General features: G+C 59.6%; 1 protein-coding gene across 1 annotated transcript in view; it reads left to right on the plus strand.

The window, feature by feature from the left end:
• Positions 1-790: 790 nt before the first annotated feature.
• CDH4 (cadherin 4) overlaps positions 791-19,673 on the plus strand; it is a 500,617-nt gene continuing 481,734 nt past the window's right edge. The window contains exons 1-2 of the mRNA XM_082746383.1: positions 791-920; positions 3,361-3,472. Of these exons, the coding sequence (XP_082602509.1) occupies positions 864-920; positions 3,361-3,472 (169 nt within the window). The 5' untranslated portion in view covers positions 791-863. The remainder of the gene's footprint in view (positions 921-3,360; positions 3,473-19,673) is intronic.

Below are 19,673 nucleotides of genomic sequence, written 5' to 3' on the forward strand. Positions count from 1 at the left end.
CCTTAGGGGCGCACGGCAGCCAGGGCTCCGACTCCGAGCTCTGCACTGCGCTGGGGGGTCTGCACGCCTGCGGATCTCCCGCCTCGCTCCGCTCGGCGCTTTCCTGCTGGGCTGGTCTCTCGGGGCCGACTCCTGGACGCCCAGCGCGGGCGCAAAGCCTCCCGTGAGGTGGGCCCGGGCTGCGGGAGTCCGCGCGAAGACACTCTAAACGTAGAGAACACAAGGGGAGCGCCCTCCCACCGTGGGCCGGGCAGCAAGTTGGCCTAAGCAGCAGGGGCTCCCCATCCAGAGGGCGCGCCCTCCCGAGCGGCCTCCAGTCCTCAGGTCCCCGCCCTCTCCCTCCAGTACTGGGAGGGTCGAGGGCCCCGGCCCACACCCGCTCCGACGTCCGGCCGCGCGGGGCGGGGGCGCGGGCGTGGGCGCAAGGAGGAGGCGCGGGACGCAGCGCGCCGAGCGCGGGCGCGGGCGCGGGCGCGGCGCGGGGGGCGCGGCGCCTTTAAGGCCCGCGTCAGGCCGAGCGAGCGCAGGGGCCGGGCTCGGGGCGGGGCCTCGGCGGGGCGGCCGCGCGGCTTCACCTGCAGTTCGGAGCGCGCGGAACAGAGGCGCGGGCGGCTGCGAGGCCGGCGGACGCACCGGCCTGAGGGAGCGCGCCGCCGGCCGACTTGGCCTGGCTCCCGGAGCCGAGCGGCGATCGCGGCGGCGCGGCCGGGCTGGAGGCGCGGGGCCCGATCGAGCGGCGGCGGCGGCGGCGGCGGCGGCGGCGGCCATCGGAGCTGCGCGATCCGGGTGGCGGCGGCGGCGGCCGGGAGCGGGCTCCGGGCGCCGGGCTCCGGGCGGGCGCCGGGGCGCGGCGCGGCGGGAAGATGACCGCGGGCTCCGGCGTGCTCCTCGTGCTGCTCTCGCTCTCCGGCGCGCTCCGGGTAAGTTGCCGCCTGGCGTCCCGGCCGCTCGGAAGCCCCGGGCGCCGCGGGGCCGCCCCCGGAGCCGGCGGGGCGCGCACTCGCCCGGAGGGGCTCTCCCGGGCGCCCCCGCCGCGAGCACCGCTGCATCCGGAGGCTCCCGCACCCCGCGAAGCCGCCCGCGGTGGGCAGGAACCGGGAGCCGCCGGCGCCGCGGCGAGCCGTGGTGCGGAGCGGGCTGGGATGTGGGCGGGTGGAGGGCCCCGAGAGCTCTGCCCGAAGCGGGACCCGCCAAGCATCCCTCAGCCGCCCCGGGTCCGCGGCCGCGGCTCGGAGCTCGGCTCTCCCGCGCCTGGGCAGGCTGCCCGCTGGCGGAGCCGGCGCGCCCTCCACCGCCCGGGAGCGCGAGCCTCCGGAGTTGGCGAGCCCCAGCCCGGGCCAGGACTGCGGGCGGGGGAGCTGGCGACAGCAGGCAGGGAATCAGCGGCGCTGGGGACGCCCGGTCTGGCCGCGCTGCCCCGGACCGGGGTCTCGCGGCGCGGCGCCGCCTCCGCGCTCGTCCTCCGGGTGCCGACAGGGACCTTGGCGGAGGCCGGGCGGAGGCTGTGGACCGCGGGGCACCCTCGCCGCCGAGTCCGCGACGTGCGGCCCGAGCCCGTGTCCGGCGGGGCCCTCGCCGCCGGGAGCGGGGCTGGGGAGCCAGGCGCCGGGCGGGCGCAGGCTGAAGGAGCCCGGGGCCGCGGTCCGGGCGGCCGCCTCCTGCCCGCCGAGCCCGCGAGCCCGGCCCCCAGACCGGCTGTGCGCGGTGGGTGCAGGCCCCGGGGGCGGCGCGCGGGGCTGCGCCGGGTGGCGCCCCCGGAGAGGCGGCGGGGCCGCGGGAGTTGCAGGAACCCCCTCTCGTGGCCGATCGGCCTCGCTGCTCCTCCGGCGGCGCAGCTGGAACCTCGAGAGGAACAAGTGCGGCGCCCCCGGGGCCCGCTCCGAGGCTGCGGGGCGCTCCGGCTGCGCTCGCCACTCGCCCGGACGGGGCGAAACTTTCCTGGGCGAGTTCGCCTGCGGGGCTCCGGCTGTCCGTGCAGCTCCGTTCCCGAGGAGTGGAGCCGCGGTTTGGAGCTTTCCCGAGGAAGGAACCCGCACCCCTCGCCCTCCCTATGGCGCTTTTGAGGGAGGGCGCCCGCTCCCCGGCCGGCGGCGGAGTGTGGAGTCGAGGCCATGAGGGCGGCGGCCCCGCAGAGGCAAGACTGCGGGCTGCGTCCCCTGGTGCCCGTGTGCGCTGGCGGGGGAAGGGGGCCGCGGCGCTCCGTCGTCTCGGCCCAGCGTCCCTGCCGCGCCGCGCGGTCTCTTCGACGGCTCCCCACCCCGCCTGGCCGGCCTGGAGCCGCCACTCCCCGCAGCCCGGCTGGGGCGCCTTGCTGCCTCCTGCGCCTTCCGCTGGGCAGGGTCCCGGGCGCTCCAGGACAGGCGGACACCCACCCTTTCGGGTCAGTTAGAGGCGCTGTCTCGCCTGGTTGCGCTAGAGATGGGGGCTCCGAGGGCGGACCAGTGTTCCGCCTAGCGGAGGTGGGAGGCCTGGAGTGTGGAGCCCCGTCTTTGGGAAGCCTCCCTCCTTGCCCAGAGCTGAGCCGCCCCTGGGAGGACCTCCTTTCTTGCTCTGCCGCCTCCTTCTGTCCTGGTGACCCACGGAGAAGACGTAAGCCTCCAGGTCCTCAGCACCCAGAGCCCAGCGTGGTCCTCAGGCTGCCGCTGGCCGCTGCTCCCTGCTGTCTGCGGCTTCCCCTGCTCCTCACATGCTGCCCTCTGTGGGGCAGGAGAGGTCCTCCCAGGCAGCCCTCCTGCCGGCAGCCGGCCTTCCTCCCCACCCAGCACGGCCACCCCAGGCCAAGCCTGCAGGGCCCCCTCGTCCAAGCTGGGCTCCCGCGCCCCGCGCGGGAAGCAGAGGCTCCTCCTCCCGACGCAGGGTCAGAGGGGTCGGAAGTGAGGTGTTGCCTCCCGCTGGTCCCCGCCCCATGCTCTGGTCAGTTCATCCTGCCCACACCTGGGGGTGAGCACAGGACAAGAAGGCGTTTCCAGAGCCAGAGACCACATTTGCACAGCTTTGGTCACCGCACGTGGTGACGGCTGTCCTGTGGCGTCCGTGGCTCCTGACACTCTCTCGCTGTGCCCCGTTCATCACTGACACCTGACCGCGGGTGCGGGCGTGCAGCTGGAGCGCAGGGTGCCTGCTGGTGTGGCTCTGCCCTTGTCTTCTGGGGTCCACGGGGTCTGGGGGGCTGCTGGCCCAGGTGAGGCCGAGAGAGCCTGGAAACGAAGAGCACTGGGTTTGGGCGGAGACTGTGGCTTTTGCGTTTCTGCTTAGCCAGAGGCCAGACCCAGCCTGTAGCAACCCCTGGTAAACGTAGGCTTTGGATTGAATTTCTGTCCGCTTCACATTTGTTCCAACCTCTCTTCTTTCCGTTCTCAGGCCCATAATGGGGATCTTACAGCCAGGGAGACCTGCAAGGCTGGATTCTCTGAAGAAGACTACACGGCATTAATCTCGGAGAACATTCTGGAAGGAGAGCGGCTACTCAAAGGTAGGGGGTTGGGGGGGTGTAAGAAGAAATTGCGTGTGGTGCTCCGGATGGGGGAGACCTTTCCAGGAACAGGCAAGGTGGGGCTGCCTTTGAGCTGGGCTCTTTGCAGGATGATGGCTCCGAGGTCAGTGAGATGAGGGGGTCTGGGGACCTCAAAAAGACATTTTTCATCGCAGGTGAATGATTCAGAATGCCTGTCATTTATGAGTGAGGTGAATCATTTCCTGGGCAACAAACTGGAATTCGGATGTAACGTCACCCAAATAATGTGCAGGGAGAGACTTTCTTGCTAAGTATTTTTATGTATGAAATTCTGGATTCTTAAATTATCCCTGCTTTGAAATGCATGATAAAGCAGACGATGTTGTTGGAGATGCGGTAAATAAGCCCACAGACGTTCTGTTCACAAATGTGGCATTCATTTTCATTACTGCCCCACTGACAACACGAAAACACACATGCAGGAGGGAACTACCAATTAGCTTTCTCGTAATTGTAGGATTAAATCCACACTTGTGATGGGAACGTCAGAGGCAGCTTCAGAAGTCAAGTGACAGTAGATCCTTCTGCATGTTGATCTGTTTCCCTTTCGAGACAAACTAATTAAACTTTCCATTTGCATGGGAGGGGAAATAAATCCGTTCTTCCTTCTGAGGATTCCAAATCCTACCACGAACACCGCGGCTGTGCGCCTTCCCAGAAGTAGCAGCTTTTAGCTGATTTCAGAGGGATGGAGGGAGCGAACTTCGGATAAAGCTTGAGAGCTAAATTTCAGCTCTCACGACTAAATAATCCTCACGCGGCTGACTTTCTCCCCAGTTTTGTGTTTTAGGGAATCTGGGATTTTCCCTTAAGAGCTGACAGCGGCTCCTCTGGGTGGGGAGAGGGTGTGCCACGCACACGGCGGGAGGCGAATTTCCAGGTTCTCTTCCTTGGAGGTGGAGCTTGTGGGCTTCCCTCGTGCGTATGTGCTCGGTGTTGTCTGCATTGACTGCTAAGGGTATGATACTGTTGACTCTTCCGTTGATCCTCCCCGAAAATAAAAACAAAAGTGAAATTCCCAGCCATTGACCAGAAGCAGAATGGGTGTGTTGCTCAAGGAGGCTTATATTAGTAAGAGTTTTTAGGTGCTGCTCTATGAATTTTAGGGAGGGTGGGCCACCTTTCAGGGTGTATTAGCCTACCGGGTGTCCCAGTGTATGCGCTCAGGGAAGGCCAGAAGATGCTCTCACACTCAGTGTGTTGTAGTGTCACTCGTGGCAAGGGACATGCGGTACCGCCGTTTCCTTGTCCAGAAGCTGGCATCCTGGGCCTCTCTGGGGATGGAGCCACTCTTGATAAGATCGTGGGTATCGGTTTTATTCAGGAACGTAAGGAAAAGTGCCTCTTAGTAACGCCAAGTGCTACGTACTGTGGAAGCGAATGGCAGATTCCCATACCTTTTATGATGAAATGTGGGATTTCTAACAGGCATATGGTCTCTGTCCTGGCTGCTTTATGGTTCCAGGCTGAACTGGCTTCTGTACTTGGCTGGTGCGTGGGGAAATCTTGGCCACTGGCTGGACCTTGGCTGGCCCCCTGAGCGTGGACAGGCTTCACCCAGTGTGGAACAGAGAAGGTGAACCTGGACCAGCCTTCAGCCCTTGGGGGCACTTGACCCCTATGGGGGCACGTACTTATCCCTGAGATGAGGTCCAGCCCCGTCCAGGTGGTGAGGGGAGGAGCAGGTGTCTCCCAGGTCCCACCGGGACCTGCTCTCACCCTCCTGTGGGACAGGCTAGAGCCCCGTTGCTTCTCCTGCACCTGTGTGTATCCCCTTCCCCCCACTGTTCTCAGGGACCAAGATGTTTTATATCTTAGAAATAATTTTACACATATGGAGGCAAAAGCTGACGCAGACACACACTCAAATCAGGGCAGATAAAAATTTCTCTTTTTATGTACGCTCTCTGCAAACCACAAGACCACAGGGAAGATGTGTGCATCCAAAATAAAATAAAGCCACGATATTTCTGTTATTCTGGTAGGAATCAAGTTAAATAGATAATGACTGCTTATAATTGAGTTATTCCAACAGAGAGAGCTTAACCTTAATTTGACAAGCGAAGCTTCCCAGAGTCACCGTTTTATTGTAAGTGTCCTGAAAGCCATTAACGGCTGCTTGGTGGCTCCTTCTCTTTGCCTGAGTCAGCTTACCAGCAGCCCCGAACATCCAGATTCCAGAAGGAGCGATTTGTTACACAGTAATTAACTTATTTATGATAAATGGATGGAAGAAATGTCGTGGCATTTTGTTTTATGTCTAAATGAAAAGCATTTGCATTCTAAAAATTTCATGCTAATTAGGCTTAAAATAGTTTTCCCCAATAGGGTAGCAAGCACTACGGTATTGTGAACCTTGTCAGCAGCAGAGCCTCTAAGTACAGCCGTGTAGGGCGTCCACTGGGCTGATTTGTAGTGTTCCCGGATCCCCTCCAAGCTGGATTTCCTGTGCCTGCTTTCTGTGGCCAGCTCTCGAGCGCAGTCCCGTGCCGTTAGCAGTAGTGTGGTTTTCAGGATCGTTCACTTACAGCCGTGATCACCGGTCCATGGTAATATCTAAAGGAGGATGGTTGAATGGTTCTTCTTCAGCCAAAATGGGACGTTCCTTGCGCCGTAGTTCAGTGTGGGGCGTTTGCTGAGCTGGTGTCTTTTTCTCGGCTTTGTTAATAATTAACAGCCCGCCCGCAGCTGAGGCAGTGACCTGCCTTGCTCTCTCGTGGCGAGCAGAGTCCTGGAAAACCCAGACCAGCTTCGTGGCAAAATGGGAGAGTTACAGGCTGTATCGTGGGAGCCCAGGACGCGTGGGTCCGATCCCCCGGTCCTGGACAGGAGGCGGTGTGTGCGTAGCAGTGTCTGCTGGGGCAGGAGGGAGTGGAGTCTGGATGCTAACCCTTACAATACAGAGAAGAGGGGAGCGCTGCTTCTGAGGACTGCCTCGGGAAGCCTTTGTGCTCCCACTCTGCCTTAGCGCAGGGCCATCCTGTGCAGCCCAGCTACACTCTGCTTCCTCCTCGGAGAACTTCTGCTCTCTGGGCCAGCATCTCTCTTGTTGAAACAGGACGGTTCACGAGGGCAGCAGCTCCGGCACTCTGCTGTGCTGTTTTAGATCATCTCAGAGTGTGCTCAGCCAACAGGATAAAACCCCATTACCAGAACCTTAAATGAAGGGGGTTTGATTTTTCTCATGTGATGGTGAAGAGAGATGGTCGGGGTCTAGAGCAGCTTGTGAGTGCCATTAGCACTACCTGATCTTTATTCTGCCGTCTGTGGCTTGTCAGCTTGGTTTATTACCACCTAGCTGTAAACTGGCTGCTGTGGCTCCGGCCATTGCATTTGAGTTTGGAGCAGGATAAAGGAGGGAGGAGGGGTACCATTTGCATCCCTTCCCTGCATGAGGAGATCAAGCACTTTCTCAAGATGCTTGCTGTTCTCCTTGGCTAGAACTAGGTCACATGCCGCTCCCAGCTGAAAGGGGTGGGGAGGCTGGGAAGCGGAGAATTGCTGGGAAGCGGAGAATCGCGTTGTGTATTTGGGTTAGAGCTATTATGATCCACCACCTGGTAGATCCATCTCCTTGGAGCAAGTAAGATTCTGTTTTAGGAAGGAAGGAGGGAGGAATGGATACTGAGGAGATAAGCATGGGTGTCTGCCCTTTAAGGCTGTGGCTTCCAGCACCTTCCCTAAATGCACCCTGGAATGAATGACTCATTTGCATACTAAGGCCCAGAGAGGGAGGAATGGGGAGGGGGAGGGATGGGGGAAGAGCCCACATGCAGGTGCTTGGCATCAGCACCTAAGAATTGTGCCCAGCATCATGGGCAGGGCCAGAGGTACCACTGTCTCATCTTGACAAGTGTAGGGACACTAGCCTCTTCTCCAGGCAGTTGGGTTTGACCCACCCCCGTGAGACAGGTCGCTCTTACTGGGAAAGAAGGCGTCACGAGATGCAGGACGAGAGTCTCAGCTAGTCTGTTGCAGAGCCACCCCTGGCTTCGGGCCGAACCTGTGTGGTGGCAGCTGTGCAGTGACAGTCTCAAATGAAGTCGTGAATGAGCCCGAGAACGCAGACACTGTAACGCAACTGGGCCCCCTCTGTTCACCTGCCAGGGAGCGGGAGCTGCTGGGACACCCAGCTGGTGGTGCTGATGAGAAACCTGCCGCGTCCACTCTCACCGGCTTCTTCAGACTCCTGCTCTGTACTCACCCGTTCGGCGTACACAGAGTCCTGTCTACGATGCTCACACGACAGGTGGACTCTGTTATACTGCGGTGGCAATACGGCCCTGCTACAGCTAGGATGATCTGGTTGGGTTACTCTGTTCGATGAGGCTTCTGGGAAAGGGTTTTTCTTTTTTCCTTCTTTCCTCCTGGTAGAGAGGAACCTATTCAGCTGCTCATGCCCTCTGCCTTTTTCCCTTACCTCTTCCTACTGCCTGGAAGACAGACGTGATGTCTGAGACAGAGCAGCCATCTTGTGACGGTGAGGATGGTGCAGCGGGAACTAGATCCTAGGTGGCGTGCTTGAACCACATCAGATAGCCTCTGGGCTCGTTGTTCCCCTGAGAGGTGAGAAAACCAAGGCTGAAATACCACAGTTGGGTTTTTTGTCCTTGGTAGCGAAGGCAATCCTGGGTGAGGGGAGTGAGCAAGGTACATGGCAGCAAGTAGCTGTCCTTCCCTCTGGAAGCCTGGAACACATTTCATCCTCTGAGTGGAGCCCAAGTTTGGGGGACCCTGCAACCGATCCTTTGTTCCTTGGGTCTCAGTCTTACTCTTTCTGTAGCGGCCCTGCTCCTTGTGGACGAGAATCCGTGTCCAGCACCCCGGATCGCAGAGCGCACGCCGTGGTGCTCGGTACGTGATTGCCGAGCAGATGAAATGAACAGTCAACCACATTAGTGTCCTGGCCAGGATGTGGATGAATCACTAGATGTAGGAAGCCAGGCTGCCTGTCTGCCCCGCCCGTCAGGGAATGTGCAGTCTCCGCTGGCTCTCTTAGCCGTCCTCTTCCAGGAAGCCAGGGGAGCAGGCCTGGGGGCTCTGACTGCAGTGCTGGCTAGCTCCAGGACCTCGGCTGCACGAGGAGTGGAGGTGAGGACGGCCACGCAGGACTGCGCCCTGACCGGCGGCTCCACCGGCCTCACGCCAGCACGTCTCTTGCTCTGGAAGCCAGAGGAGAGCACCGAGACCTGCTCGGCCTCCGTTGGCAGCCGCCTCCGGGGTCCCCAAGAAGGAGCCCCCAGAGCCTGCTGTGGAGCGCTCACTGGAGACCGTGATGCCCTTCTGGCTGTCTTTGGGGCCAGCCTTGCCGTTTTGGGGTCGCTTGGGTGCTCAGCAGCTCCCCCCCGCCCCGCCGATTTTGTCTGGGGTTAGAGATAGGTTCAGAAAGGGAAGTTTATTCCCACAGACAGTGGCCTCGGTCAGAGGCAGGGTCAGCCTGGGAAGGCCTGGGGTTGCACCCGAGCCAGAGCGCAGGTGCAAAGGGGGTCCCGGTGGCCAGAAGGAGGCAAACCGCCGCAGGCTCGCACTCTGCAGCCACGTGGCCCGTGTGGCCCGAGGGGATGCTGGTGGCATCTGGGTCCCTAAGCAGTGTGTCAGAGCCCCCCACCCCATATCTTTTAACTTCGGGCCAGTGTGTGTGTTGTCACTGTCACCAGCCATAGCCCCACGCTGCAGAAGCTCACGCACCAGTTAGACTTGGGGATGAGAGGTGTGTGGACGCCCCGGCTTCAAGTGAAGGCTTCTGTGTTTCAAAAATGCATGTCTTGACGGCGTCTCAGGATGCGGGAACGCGAGGTCACGTGGGATTGTCCCACAGGACCCCTGGGTTCTGGCTACACCACACAGCCCTCCGCGGACCCCGCTGTGGGAGCCTTCGGAAAGCTTTGCCGACAGGGTAAAATGGGTCCTGCTTTGTGGGGCAGAGGCCGGCCCGAACACGTGTGTTTGCTCTACGTTCCCTGTTCGTCCAGATCCGTGCTTGTAGCTCATGTACTGTGAGCAAAGATGGCTTCTGAGTTCTGAGATCACATGCCCACAGGCTACCCCAGATGTTCATGGCGTCGTCATAAAATTAGCAATTATAGGGGACTTGGATGTGCTAATTGTTTCTCGTCTTGGACGTTTGCAACACGCAGAGGCACAGTATGTCAAGAGGTGCTCGATCGCCATCGGTGACACTGAGGCCTCATCGGAAGTGGGTCCGGCCTCCGTGGACACCTCGGGTTTGCAGAAGTGGCCCTGCGATCACAAGAGCCTGGATTCTGGGATGCCACTGGGCGTTTTCAATTGTGGGCGTGAAGCACGCGGTCCAGAGCACGTGCTCTCTGCTCTCAGGCTCGGCCAGTGCTGGGGGACCCCGAGAGAGTCCCTGGTGAGGAGACCCGCAGTCTGGAAGCCAGGACATGGGTGATCTGAGCACCAGGGACAGGAAGGAAGCCTCTGATCGCGCATCTGTGAGGGGAGCCAGCAACTGCGAGAAGGAGGCCCCGGCACCCTCTCGTGGCAGGACGAGTGTGAGCGGGGTGTGTGCCACTCATCTGCCCCAGGTCTGGTGGCCCGGGTGTCTCCAGGGCCCCCCGCGATAGGTCTCCAGGCCTACCCCTTGCTCCCTGCCCCAACCCCTCCATCTCTGCATCTTGGAAACCTGCTTAAGCAGATGCCAGAACTATCACCAGCCAAGAACAAGGGAACGAGCAGGGGTTCGTCCTTCCAGAGAATGTGCTGGTTATTCTATTTGAAGGAGCAAGTTTGACTTCCAGTGAATTCCATCACGACAGAACACCATACTGCATGTGGGTTCCTGTGCACCACGGGCAGTAGAGCCCCCCACTTCACGTGTTATGAAGCCTTCTGGGACAGGCTCCCTGCTTTTAGTTCCCCGGGGGGACATGGAAAGTTGCCGGCTGGTCGGCTTCTGTCAGAAGGTTCAGAATTTGGGTGACTTTTGGCCCGGGTTCTCGGCTGCCCTCTCCTGGTGTTTCAGGCTGGCTCTCTGACTTCCATGCTTCAACAAAAGAGAACAAAATGGCAAAACTAGGGAGTTATCTTTGGTTGGTGTGTTCTTTCTCCCAAAGCCCACTCCTCTTCCCGACCTCCATTGGGGCAAGCTGGTGTGTGTGAGGTCTTCCCGGGCACTGACACACCTGCTCCCTCGATGCCTCCGAAACACCTGGGGACTCGGGGCATTTGCAGGGCTGGCCTGCTCAGCCTCTCTGGGCGCTGTGCTTTCCTTGGCTTGAGGCCTGCGCACTGTTCCCACAGTCACCCCGGCCCTCCCACCTGTGCACCGCCCGGGGCTTGCATCGTCACCTCTGACCCGGCTGCCCCCCTCTTCCACTTCTGAGGGCCCTCCTGATGGCACCGGGCCCACCGCAGTAATCCGGCTGTCCTTAATCCCCGGTCCCGTGTCGGTTACCACACAGAGGCCCGTGTGCCGGACAGGGGACGCTCACCGGCATCCCCAGGGCCTGCCTCAAGCCTGTGTCTCCGGCCCCGACGCGCTGGGGTCCGTGCACCTCTCCGTGTCCTTCATTCCGTTCCTGGGGGTCCACAGCAGCTCCCGTGGACACCGCCTTCCCTGTGGGGGAAACGGGGTCCCAGAGCAGTTGGGGAAGCCAGGGTGCATCAGGACATGCCAGTGCTCGGACGCCCCGTGCCGCTCATCCAGTCTCGCCTCGTTCCTGGGGCTCCCACCCCCTTCCCCGTCGTGCTCCGTGTCCCTAGTGCTGCTTGGAGCCGTGCAGGGAGCAGGCTGCGGAGCCCACAGCAGCTCGCGGCTTCGAAAGGCTCCTTGTTTGGCTTCACTGTTTTCCTGCCGCCAGCGTGCAGGGATTTAGGAAGGATTAAGGTAAGCCTTCAGCGACAGATAAATATCCACCGGCACAAGAGTCCCTCCCCCTGCCTTGCCTACGGGAAGACGGTCCTCGTGCTGGAGGACAGGAGCTTCCCTGCCCAGGCCGAGGCCCCTGGAGAAGCCGCAGGGGCGGAGGGAGGCCTTCCTGGCCTGCCATGGGTGCATTTTCCATTTGGAATCCCGTTTCATTAAGTTCCAGCCCCTGGGTGGGGGGTGCAGGCCCGTGTCTGCTGGGGAAGGATCCTTCTCTCTCTCTGAGCAGGACGGAGGAGGGCGTCCCCCCCTGCCCGGGTCCTCCCTCGGGGCTGTGCACCTGTTCGCCCACCATGGAGAAAGGTCAGATCATTGTCTCGCATTGGTTTTGCTGCCAAATGTAACTGAGCACTTGACGCTGATCAGCCTGGAGAGCGGAGGGGGCCTCGGTGTCCGTGTTTGCGAAGCACGTGGTCCCAGGCTTCTGCTGCCTGCAAGGCTGAGGGAGAAGGTGGGGGAAGCCACGGGCGTTCCTGGGACAGGGCCCGGCTGGGCTGCGCTCCTCTCTGTGGGCCCTGGTTTCTCTCTCTGAAGAGCAGAGGCCTAGCACGCCCAAGCGTAATTGGGGAGCTGCCTGCCTGGGGGACACTGGTGACCCGCAGGCCCCTGCGTCCCCTCCCAGACCTACTGTAGTGGGTCGAATGGTGAGCGCCCCAAGAGTCATCCCCGGAACTTTGTTTGGAGAAGAGTTCTTGGCAGACACAATTAAGTAAGGTTCCTGAGATGAGATTGTCCCGGATGGTCCGGGGGCCTCAATCCAAGGGCAGGTGTCCTCATAAGAGACAGAAGAGCAGAGACACAGACACAGGAGAAGCCGCAGGAAGGGAGGCGGAGGGAGAGAGACCACCGCGACCTCAGGATGGCTGGAGGGGCCGGGAGCTGGAAGAGGCAGGAAGGACCCTGCCCTGGAGCCTCCCAGGGGCAGCACAGCTTGGACCTTCCCACAGCCTGGACCTTCCCACAGCTTGGACCTTCCCACAGCTTGGACCTTCCCACAGCTTGGACCTTCCCACAGCTTGGACCTCAGACTCCAGCTTCTGGAACATCAAGAGAATAAGGTCCCGTTATTTTAACCCTCTGAGCTTGTGGTCATTTGCTACAGGTGCCCCGGGATGCTCAGACACCCAGCACATCAGAAATCTAGGGCTGGGCCCTGGGGAGCTGCCGGATTGATCTGTCTCCCAGGGAAGTCGGTGCTCCTTCAAGCTGAGGACCTTAGGTCAGGAGGAATTTTTGTCTCGGAATCCCAGGGTCAGCAGAAACCACGTTATTCCCAAGGGCGCCTGCCGGGTGGTCGGCGGCGTCTGAACACGCGGTTCTGGCGAGTGGCGGGCACAATGCTGGGAGCGTCCGCCCCACGGGGACAGTGCGCAAGGCCCTTCGTGGCAGAGACCCCCCCACCCCTGTCTTCAAAAGCGTGACCCGGAACCACACCATCGGGACTGAAATGTCCGTGGAACAGTCGCTCTCGTCCCATTAGCCTCCCTGGTCCGTTGCCATCTTCACGAGGGTCAGAGCTGGGAGCCGATGGCGTGGTGACGTCATCAACGTTTTGTGGGTCTGCCTGTGGGCCTGGCGGCTCCAGGGGAGGAGGGCTCGCGCCCCTGCTGCCCAGATGCCGAGGCAGGCGGGAAGGCGCTGGCGCCCAGGCAGGGAGACATTTACAGAATGTGCCTCTCCTCTCCCCAAAACTGCTTTGCTGAGCAAATGCAAAAAGGTCTTATTTCTGGCTCTGCGAGTCGAGTTCCCTGTGTTTCAAGCAGCCGCATTTTTGCTGCCTGGCTGCTCGGCTTCTCCAAAAGCAGAGGTTTGCACGCTTGTTCTGGGCCCGTCCCTGCCACCACCCCTTCCTTACCACTGCATGGGGACAGCCTCACGTATCCTTGGGGACCTTCGCCTCCCGGTCCGCGGGTGTGTGGGTGCCGGGGGAGCTCGGGGCCCCCTTGGGGAGTCAGTGGCTGCTGTGTCCCGCAGCTTGGCTGTCCTGGCTCTTACGGGGTCTGGGGTGGGACTGGCCCGTTGCTCCCCGAGAAGAACTATGGTAGCTGGACTCATGATGTCTTGGGTCCCCTAGCTGGGCCCTGGGGCCGCATCTTCTTTCCCCACGAGTGCCTCTGGTCACAGGGGCCGAGCGGGGAGGGCCCTCGCTGGGACTGCCAGGAGCCGCTTCCTTGCTTTGTCCCAGGCTCAGGCCAGTTTGCAGTCTGGGGGTATTTCAAGGACAAAGACGCCCTTTTTCCCTTTCTTGTTTTTCTTCAGTGAGAAGCTGGCAGAGGGAAGCCTCGGCTGGCTCATCGGACGGGACACCTACGGGCGTTTGAACGCCATGCGTAGGATGAGCCTCACGTGTGGCCATCTTTGGCAAGCGCAGGAAGCCCCGTGCTGGTCCCGTCACCCGGCCCTTGTCCCGGTGTCGCTAGGACTGCCACTTGGCCTGCAGGTTGAGGCTCCTCTGTGCTGGGGACCGCTCTGGGTGCCTCCCTGGGGCCCACCAGACCCACCCGCACAACCACCCTGTGAGGCAGGCCCCCTTCCCCTGCTTGAGGATGCTGACGTGTGATGCTTTGGGGCCCCTCGTCCACACTTCTGAGCTGCTGCCAAGGAGCCTAGGTTGAGGTGGGCAGCCTGTCACCTGAGGCAACCCCTGCCGTGGCACTGCAGCCTCGGATGTTCCCGGTGGACACGGGGCTCCCTGAGGTCCAGATCTGAGTGGCTTCCAGGGCCCAGACCCCCATCCACTGTGTGGCAGCAGGTGCATGTCCCAGGGAACCTTCCAGAGCGCCCACCGTAGGAGGACACGTGGTGCCAATGGCAGGGACGGGTCTGGAGGGCCAGTGGGGTAATGCAGGTGGGCAGTGCCTGGCCGGGGGAGCATGAACACCGGTCGCACAGCTGGGGCCGCCACTGCTCGGCCAAGTAGAGCCCGGCCGGCCGGCAGAAGCTCAGCTTCCCAGAGGCTCTGGGGAGCCTACATGTGGGCGCCAGCCAGGAGCAGACCCTCTGAGACAACACTGCATTCCTGATGCGGGGCCCGGACCTCCGTGGCCGTGGGTGCCTCTCTTTTCCGCGCGGCCCCAGTTGTGGGTGGATGAGCTCAGACGCTAATCTTGAGGGTCAAGCCCCGAGATGCGGGGACCAGCCTTCGATGCCCTCAGTTTTTTGTTAGACGCAGCTCTGTTCGGCAGGTCGTCATGGATGTGTTGGGGAACTTTTTCCTTCTTGGCCTTCCCTGTTTTATGTGCAGCCAGAGACCTTTCGGCAAAAGGCATGTTTTTTAAAACTGAATAAATAAATTACGGCGTGGCTTCTTGAAAGCTCTGTCGGCTCATGGAGGGCCGTGCGAGCCTGAGTTGTTCACTGTGGTTACTTGTTCACAGGGCTCTGGTGTGATTGGATTGTCGGGGCGTTTTTGGTGCTGGGGTGGGGAAGCACCAGGGGGGTCCGAGGCTGACCGAGCCAGGTGTCGGCGCACAGGGTCGCCCTCTGTAAAGCTGGGCGCTCGTTTCTTAAACCACCTTTTGCTTTTCTGCCTTCCCTCATGCAAACAAGGGGCCATGCCACATACCTCATCTCGTCTTAACATCTTAAGATAAAAACAGATTACCAGGAAGGGCTGCCGGTGGTAAGATTGTGATCAAAAGTCTGTGAAACGATAAAACCTATGTTTTCTGGAGAACAGGGAGGCTCCACAATGACGGTTTTTTTTTTTTTTTCCGTTAAAGGAGCTGGACCGATCGGCAGAGAAACATGAGATATATTTCCATGTGGGGAAAAAATACATGCTTCAAAGGTTAATGGCTGGGAAACGCCAATTTTCTACAATCCTGGCTAATAAAAATACCTGATAAGACAGAAGAGGTCATGTTGCCAAAATCACAGGGGCCTTTGCAATCTGCTTCAAGTCTTGGATACTTTGAAAATGACTGGGCGGGGAGGGTGTGAGCTTCCAGTCTTTTCCATTCCTGGTGGAGCCACGGCACCTTTGCGGGAAGGCGGAGCATCTCCGAAGGGGCGGGGTCTTTCTCCCGGGGATTTTTGGTCAAAACACGGAACAGGCGCTCTGCATTCCTAGGCCTGGAGGCTGCAGGTGCTTCTTTGCTCGGGCAGCCCCGTCCACTGCCGCACAGGTGCTCTGTCCACCGCTGCACAGGTGCCCTGCTCCGGTGGGTCTTGGAGATGGCCCCATGTTGGGGATTTGCGTTCAAAACACTGTAAGCGTGGTGGTCCCTAAAATCCTCTGGTTTCCCTTTATTTTTTTTTTAACTTTATTTAATTTTTTCAGTGTTCCAAGAAAAACCTCTGGTTTTTTAAACATGATGACGGCGACAGCCTTTTGTGACAGCCCCTAAAATTAGAATGGGCTTGTCTCCGCTCTTTGCCTCGGGATTCCAGCACACAGAGATTCTGGAACTTTCTGGAGTCTCCCAGGGAGAACCTGGGGGACTGGAGACTGAGGGTCTCCTCATCTTAGCCTCTACATATCCCCCGTCCTGTTTGCTTTCCTTGGAGGCAAGTTTGAGTGTGCAGAGCAGATGCCTGGGCACCTAGAGAAAACCAGCGGGGAGAAGAAGTGCTTGCCGGGTGTTACTGGCCCGGGGTCCTGCGGGTCCTGCGTCTTCTGCTGGATTTAATCAAGGCTCCCAACACGGGAGCCGCTTCTCCGGAAGCGATGGACGACAGCCCTCGCGTCCAGCCTGGCTGAATCAGTGCGGCAGAGGGGCCTGTAGGCTGCCTTCCCGGTTCCTTACGTTCCCTCTGGGCCGGCGCAGGGCCGTGGGCTGGACTCCGGCTTGTCGTGAATCAGCAGGGCTGCTCCCGTGTCTGCAGTTCGGTTCTGAACATCTCTCGGCCTCCCTGACGTGGCGCTGGTGCCTCTCACCTGTCCTTGTCACATGGTGCGTGAGGCCTCGAGGACCTAGGAAAGGGACTTGATTTTCCAGCAGGGGAGCCTGGAGAGGTCGTACCTCCCCCCGGGGATGGGGGAGGAGGTGCCACTCCCCGGGTGGGTCCATCCCAATGTAAGAGAATCTTACTTTTGCCTTTTCCCAGGGGAAACAGCAGCTGGGCCTCACCAGCGCACCAAGGTTTGGGTCCAGACAGCTTGGGGCTCTTGGGACCGACCCACTTGGGTTTTCGTGGGCTGACTGGGGGCGGGGGGGTGGGGGGAAGGGGGCCGAAGGACCGCAGCCGGAGAGCAGGGGGACTTGGGAGCAGACGCCAGGCTCGCACTTGGTTGCCTCCTTTCTCTTGGATTCTGTCCTGAGTGGTGTTTCCTCCCTTTACAAAAGAGGCAGTGAGAAGAGAGTTCTTTCTAAGCCAGGCCTCCGTCCTCTCTGGAGCGCTGGCGCGGGGCTCAGGACTGCTGGAGACATGCCCCATTTTTGGCCTCTAAAAGGAGGATTCTGGAAGGTTATCATTCTGTGACGTGCCCACAAAAGTCCCCCGGTGGCTTCCTTAGGTTGCCGCTTCAAGGAGGCACTAATTAATCACGTCCAGCAACTGTGGGGGGGGGGGCAGGGGCCGCTCCCCAGACCAGGAGGCCGCAGCAGCCCGCCCTCTGTCTGTCCGCTCTCCACGCAGGCAGAAAATCGCATTGTTTCCTCCCTCTGGAAGGTGGTGATTTCATCAGGAAGCCGTCCCCTCCCGGCGGTTATCTAGGAATCGTCTCGCTGCATTTCTCCCTTATCCGTTCTGAAATAATATTGTTTCCGTCTTGCTTAAATGCCACACAGGTTCAAACGCCTGTTGTTGGAAATGGCAGTCCGGATGATGGCCTTGTTTATTGCCAGAGTCCCCGGTCACTCTCGAGGGGGGCAGATGTGACGGGGAGGGCGCCTGGGACTCCGGCCGCTCGTCGGCGCCTTCCTGCAAAGAGTCCCGAGTTCCGAGAGCCAGGCAGGAGCTGCGGAGGCAAACGCTTATCTATTTATTTCCAAACATATTGTGCCGTTAATCTCTACTCACCGTCTCCCAGGGGAGCTGCGCTTCGTGAGACGGGAGCCTCTCTCCAGAAAGTTATTTGATTTTTGATGTAAGGGAGGGATTAATGCGGCTGGATTTTGATAAGGCCGGCCGTCTAGTGTGGCACAGACATGCTCGTCCTGCCCGTATCGCTGAGTCGGTTCGTTCCGCGGGAGCACTGCGGAGCGGCGATACGGGCATGCAGAGATAATTGTAGTTTTGCTATTTAAAAAATAAGTCTAGTGCTTTACAATGTTAAAATGATAACCTGTTTAGGGAAACTCACAGTGCCTGTCTTTTGGCACAGAAAAACCTCTTCTAGCGGCTTGACTTGGATCCTATTAATCTATTTTTATTTTCCTGAGCATAAATTAAAGCCTCATTCCTACTTGAACTCTCCAGCTAGAACGTGGGGCCAGAAGTGCATGTCTGCAGTGTCGACCTGAACGTGTTACCAGGACTCTACACCAATCACGAGCTGACGCCTTCGCTTGTAAATGATCTCCAGGGCTGAGATTAGATGTACTTGGTTAGACGCCGCTAAGTAGCTTGATCTGCGGGGGATGTTCCCGATCCGGGTGTGAATCTTGGTGTCTTACCTGGGGGTTGGGGGCAGAGGATTCGAGGCTACGTTTGTGCAGTGGATCAGTGTGGTCCCACATTCCCGCTGTCCCTCTCTCCCTCTCGGGGCGATGACAGGGCAGTGTTCACACCAGCTCACTCACACTGCTGTGTCCCTTGTGGCCACGTCTGGTGTTTTTGTGGGATGGGTATCCGTGGAGGCCCCAGGTGGTGGTTAAAGGATGCTGGATAATGGAGCCTGGGCCTGTTATTCTAGAAAGCCATGGGGTCAAGGGCTGTTGGACAGAGAAAGGCGTGGGCGTCTGTTTAAGACGCCACACTTCATTAATGTTCCACATTGTGTATTTTGCCGTTGGTGGTGATGTCTGGCTTCAGAAATGCATGTGGATCTTTGGATCCGCAGATACCAGAGCGGCTGCATCGCTCTTTGGCCCATTAGTTAGGGGTCCCAGAGGGTCTGAGGCCCTCCAGGCCGTGGTCCCAGGGCCCTTTCCCTTTTTCCCCACACCACGCCCACCCCCTCTGGGGCCGGCATGGAACCACCTGCTGGAGCGGCTGGCACTTGCCACCCCTTCCTTTGCTGCTCTGCTCCTTCATTTTGGCTGCCCTCGCTTGATCTGCGGGACCCTTCCAGGGCTGCTGCCTCCCATCCCACTTCTCCACGGAGCCCCATTCTGCTGCCTTCTCCGGTCCCTCTGCCGGAGCTACGTGAGATTAATCCCTTTCCCCTCCATTGTCTCGTAGCTTTGTTCAAGTATGTGATGATGTGAAGTTTCTTGGGTTCTCCTCCACGTCTGACAGAATCGTGGTCATGCTGTGAGGGTGAGTGTGTGTGCACGTGTGTGTGTGTGGCGTTAGAGCCGCAGATGTGCGGGGGGAGGTGTGCTAGGGAGCTGGAGAGCGGTGCCAGTTCCCCAGATCCCCTACGAAGCCTCCCTCTCAGGAAAGATTCTTTGCGGGAAAAGGAGAGGAGCTTTCTCACACCTCTCGGAGGGGCAGAGGCTGGAACTGAGAAGCAAGAACACGTGAGAGCATGATAATTAGAGAAGGGTGAGCATCGAGTGGAAAAGTCAAAAGTGTGTTTCATTTTGCACCTCTGTATTAGGGCTCGTTCAGTGTATTTATTGAGCCATTATCAAAGCCAAGTAAGACAAGTGGGTCTTCATCTAATGAACTTGCCCCTCTGTGGGCTGTGTTAGCAGCAGGTGTCCAGAGCATAACTGGATAGCAAGGGTGGTGATTTCGTGGTCTTCGGACCAGACAGCCCCACCGTTGATCCACACAATGCAGTGCACGAGGCTGACGTTCCCAGCTCCGGTTCCAACTTAGATCCACAGGGTAGGTGCCGGCCAAACCTGACTGAGTCTTCACATTTCAGGCCCCGGTGCCTTTCTCCGACTCGGGGCCTGTGCTGTGACCTGGCTAAAAAGCCCACGGGCTGCCGTTTGGTAAACTTTCCCTGCTGGGTTACTTGGCTGGTCTGGACATCAGCAAAGCAGGCAGTTCTGCATCTGAGGGTCAGGGCACCAAGGAGGCCCACCAGTTGATCTCTGCCTCTTTGTCCTGCCTGCCACCACGGCTCTGTCTGCGGGTATCACTTCTCTGGAGGATGCAGTAGTTCTCCCGAGCGACGTTGGTCTCGGGGAGTGGAGATTGGAGACACCTGTGTGTCTGCACGTGCAGGAGTCAGGCTGCTTGGCTGACCCCATTTCATGGATCCGTCCCCTC

Source organism: Mustela nivalis (genome assembly GCF_964662115.1).
Source record: "Mustela nivalis genome assembly, chromosome: 8".
In the NCBI taxonomy this organism is placed as follows: domain Eukaryota; kingdom Metazoa; phylum Chordata; class Mammalia; order Carnivora; family Mustelidae; genus Mustela; species Mustela nivalis.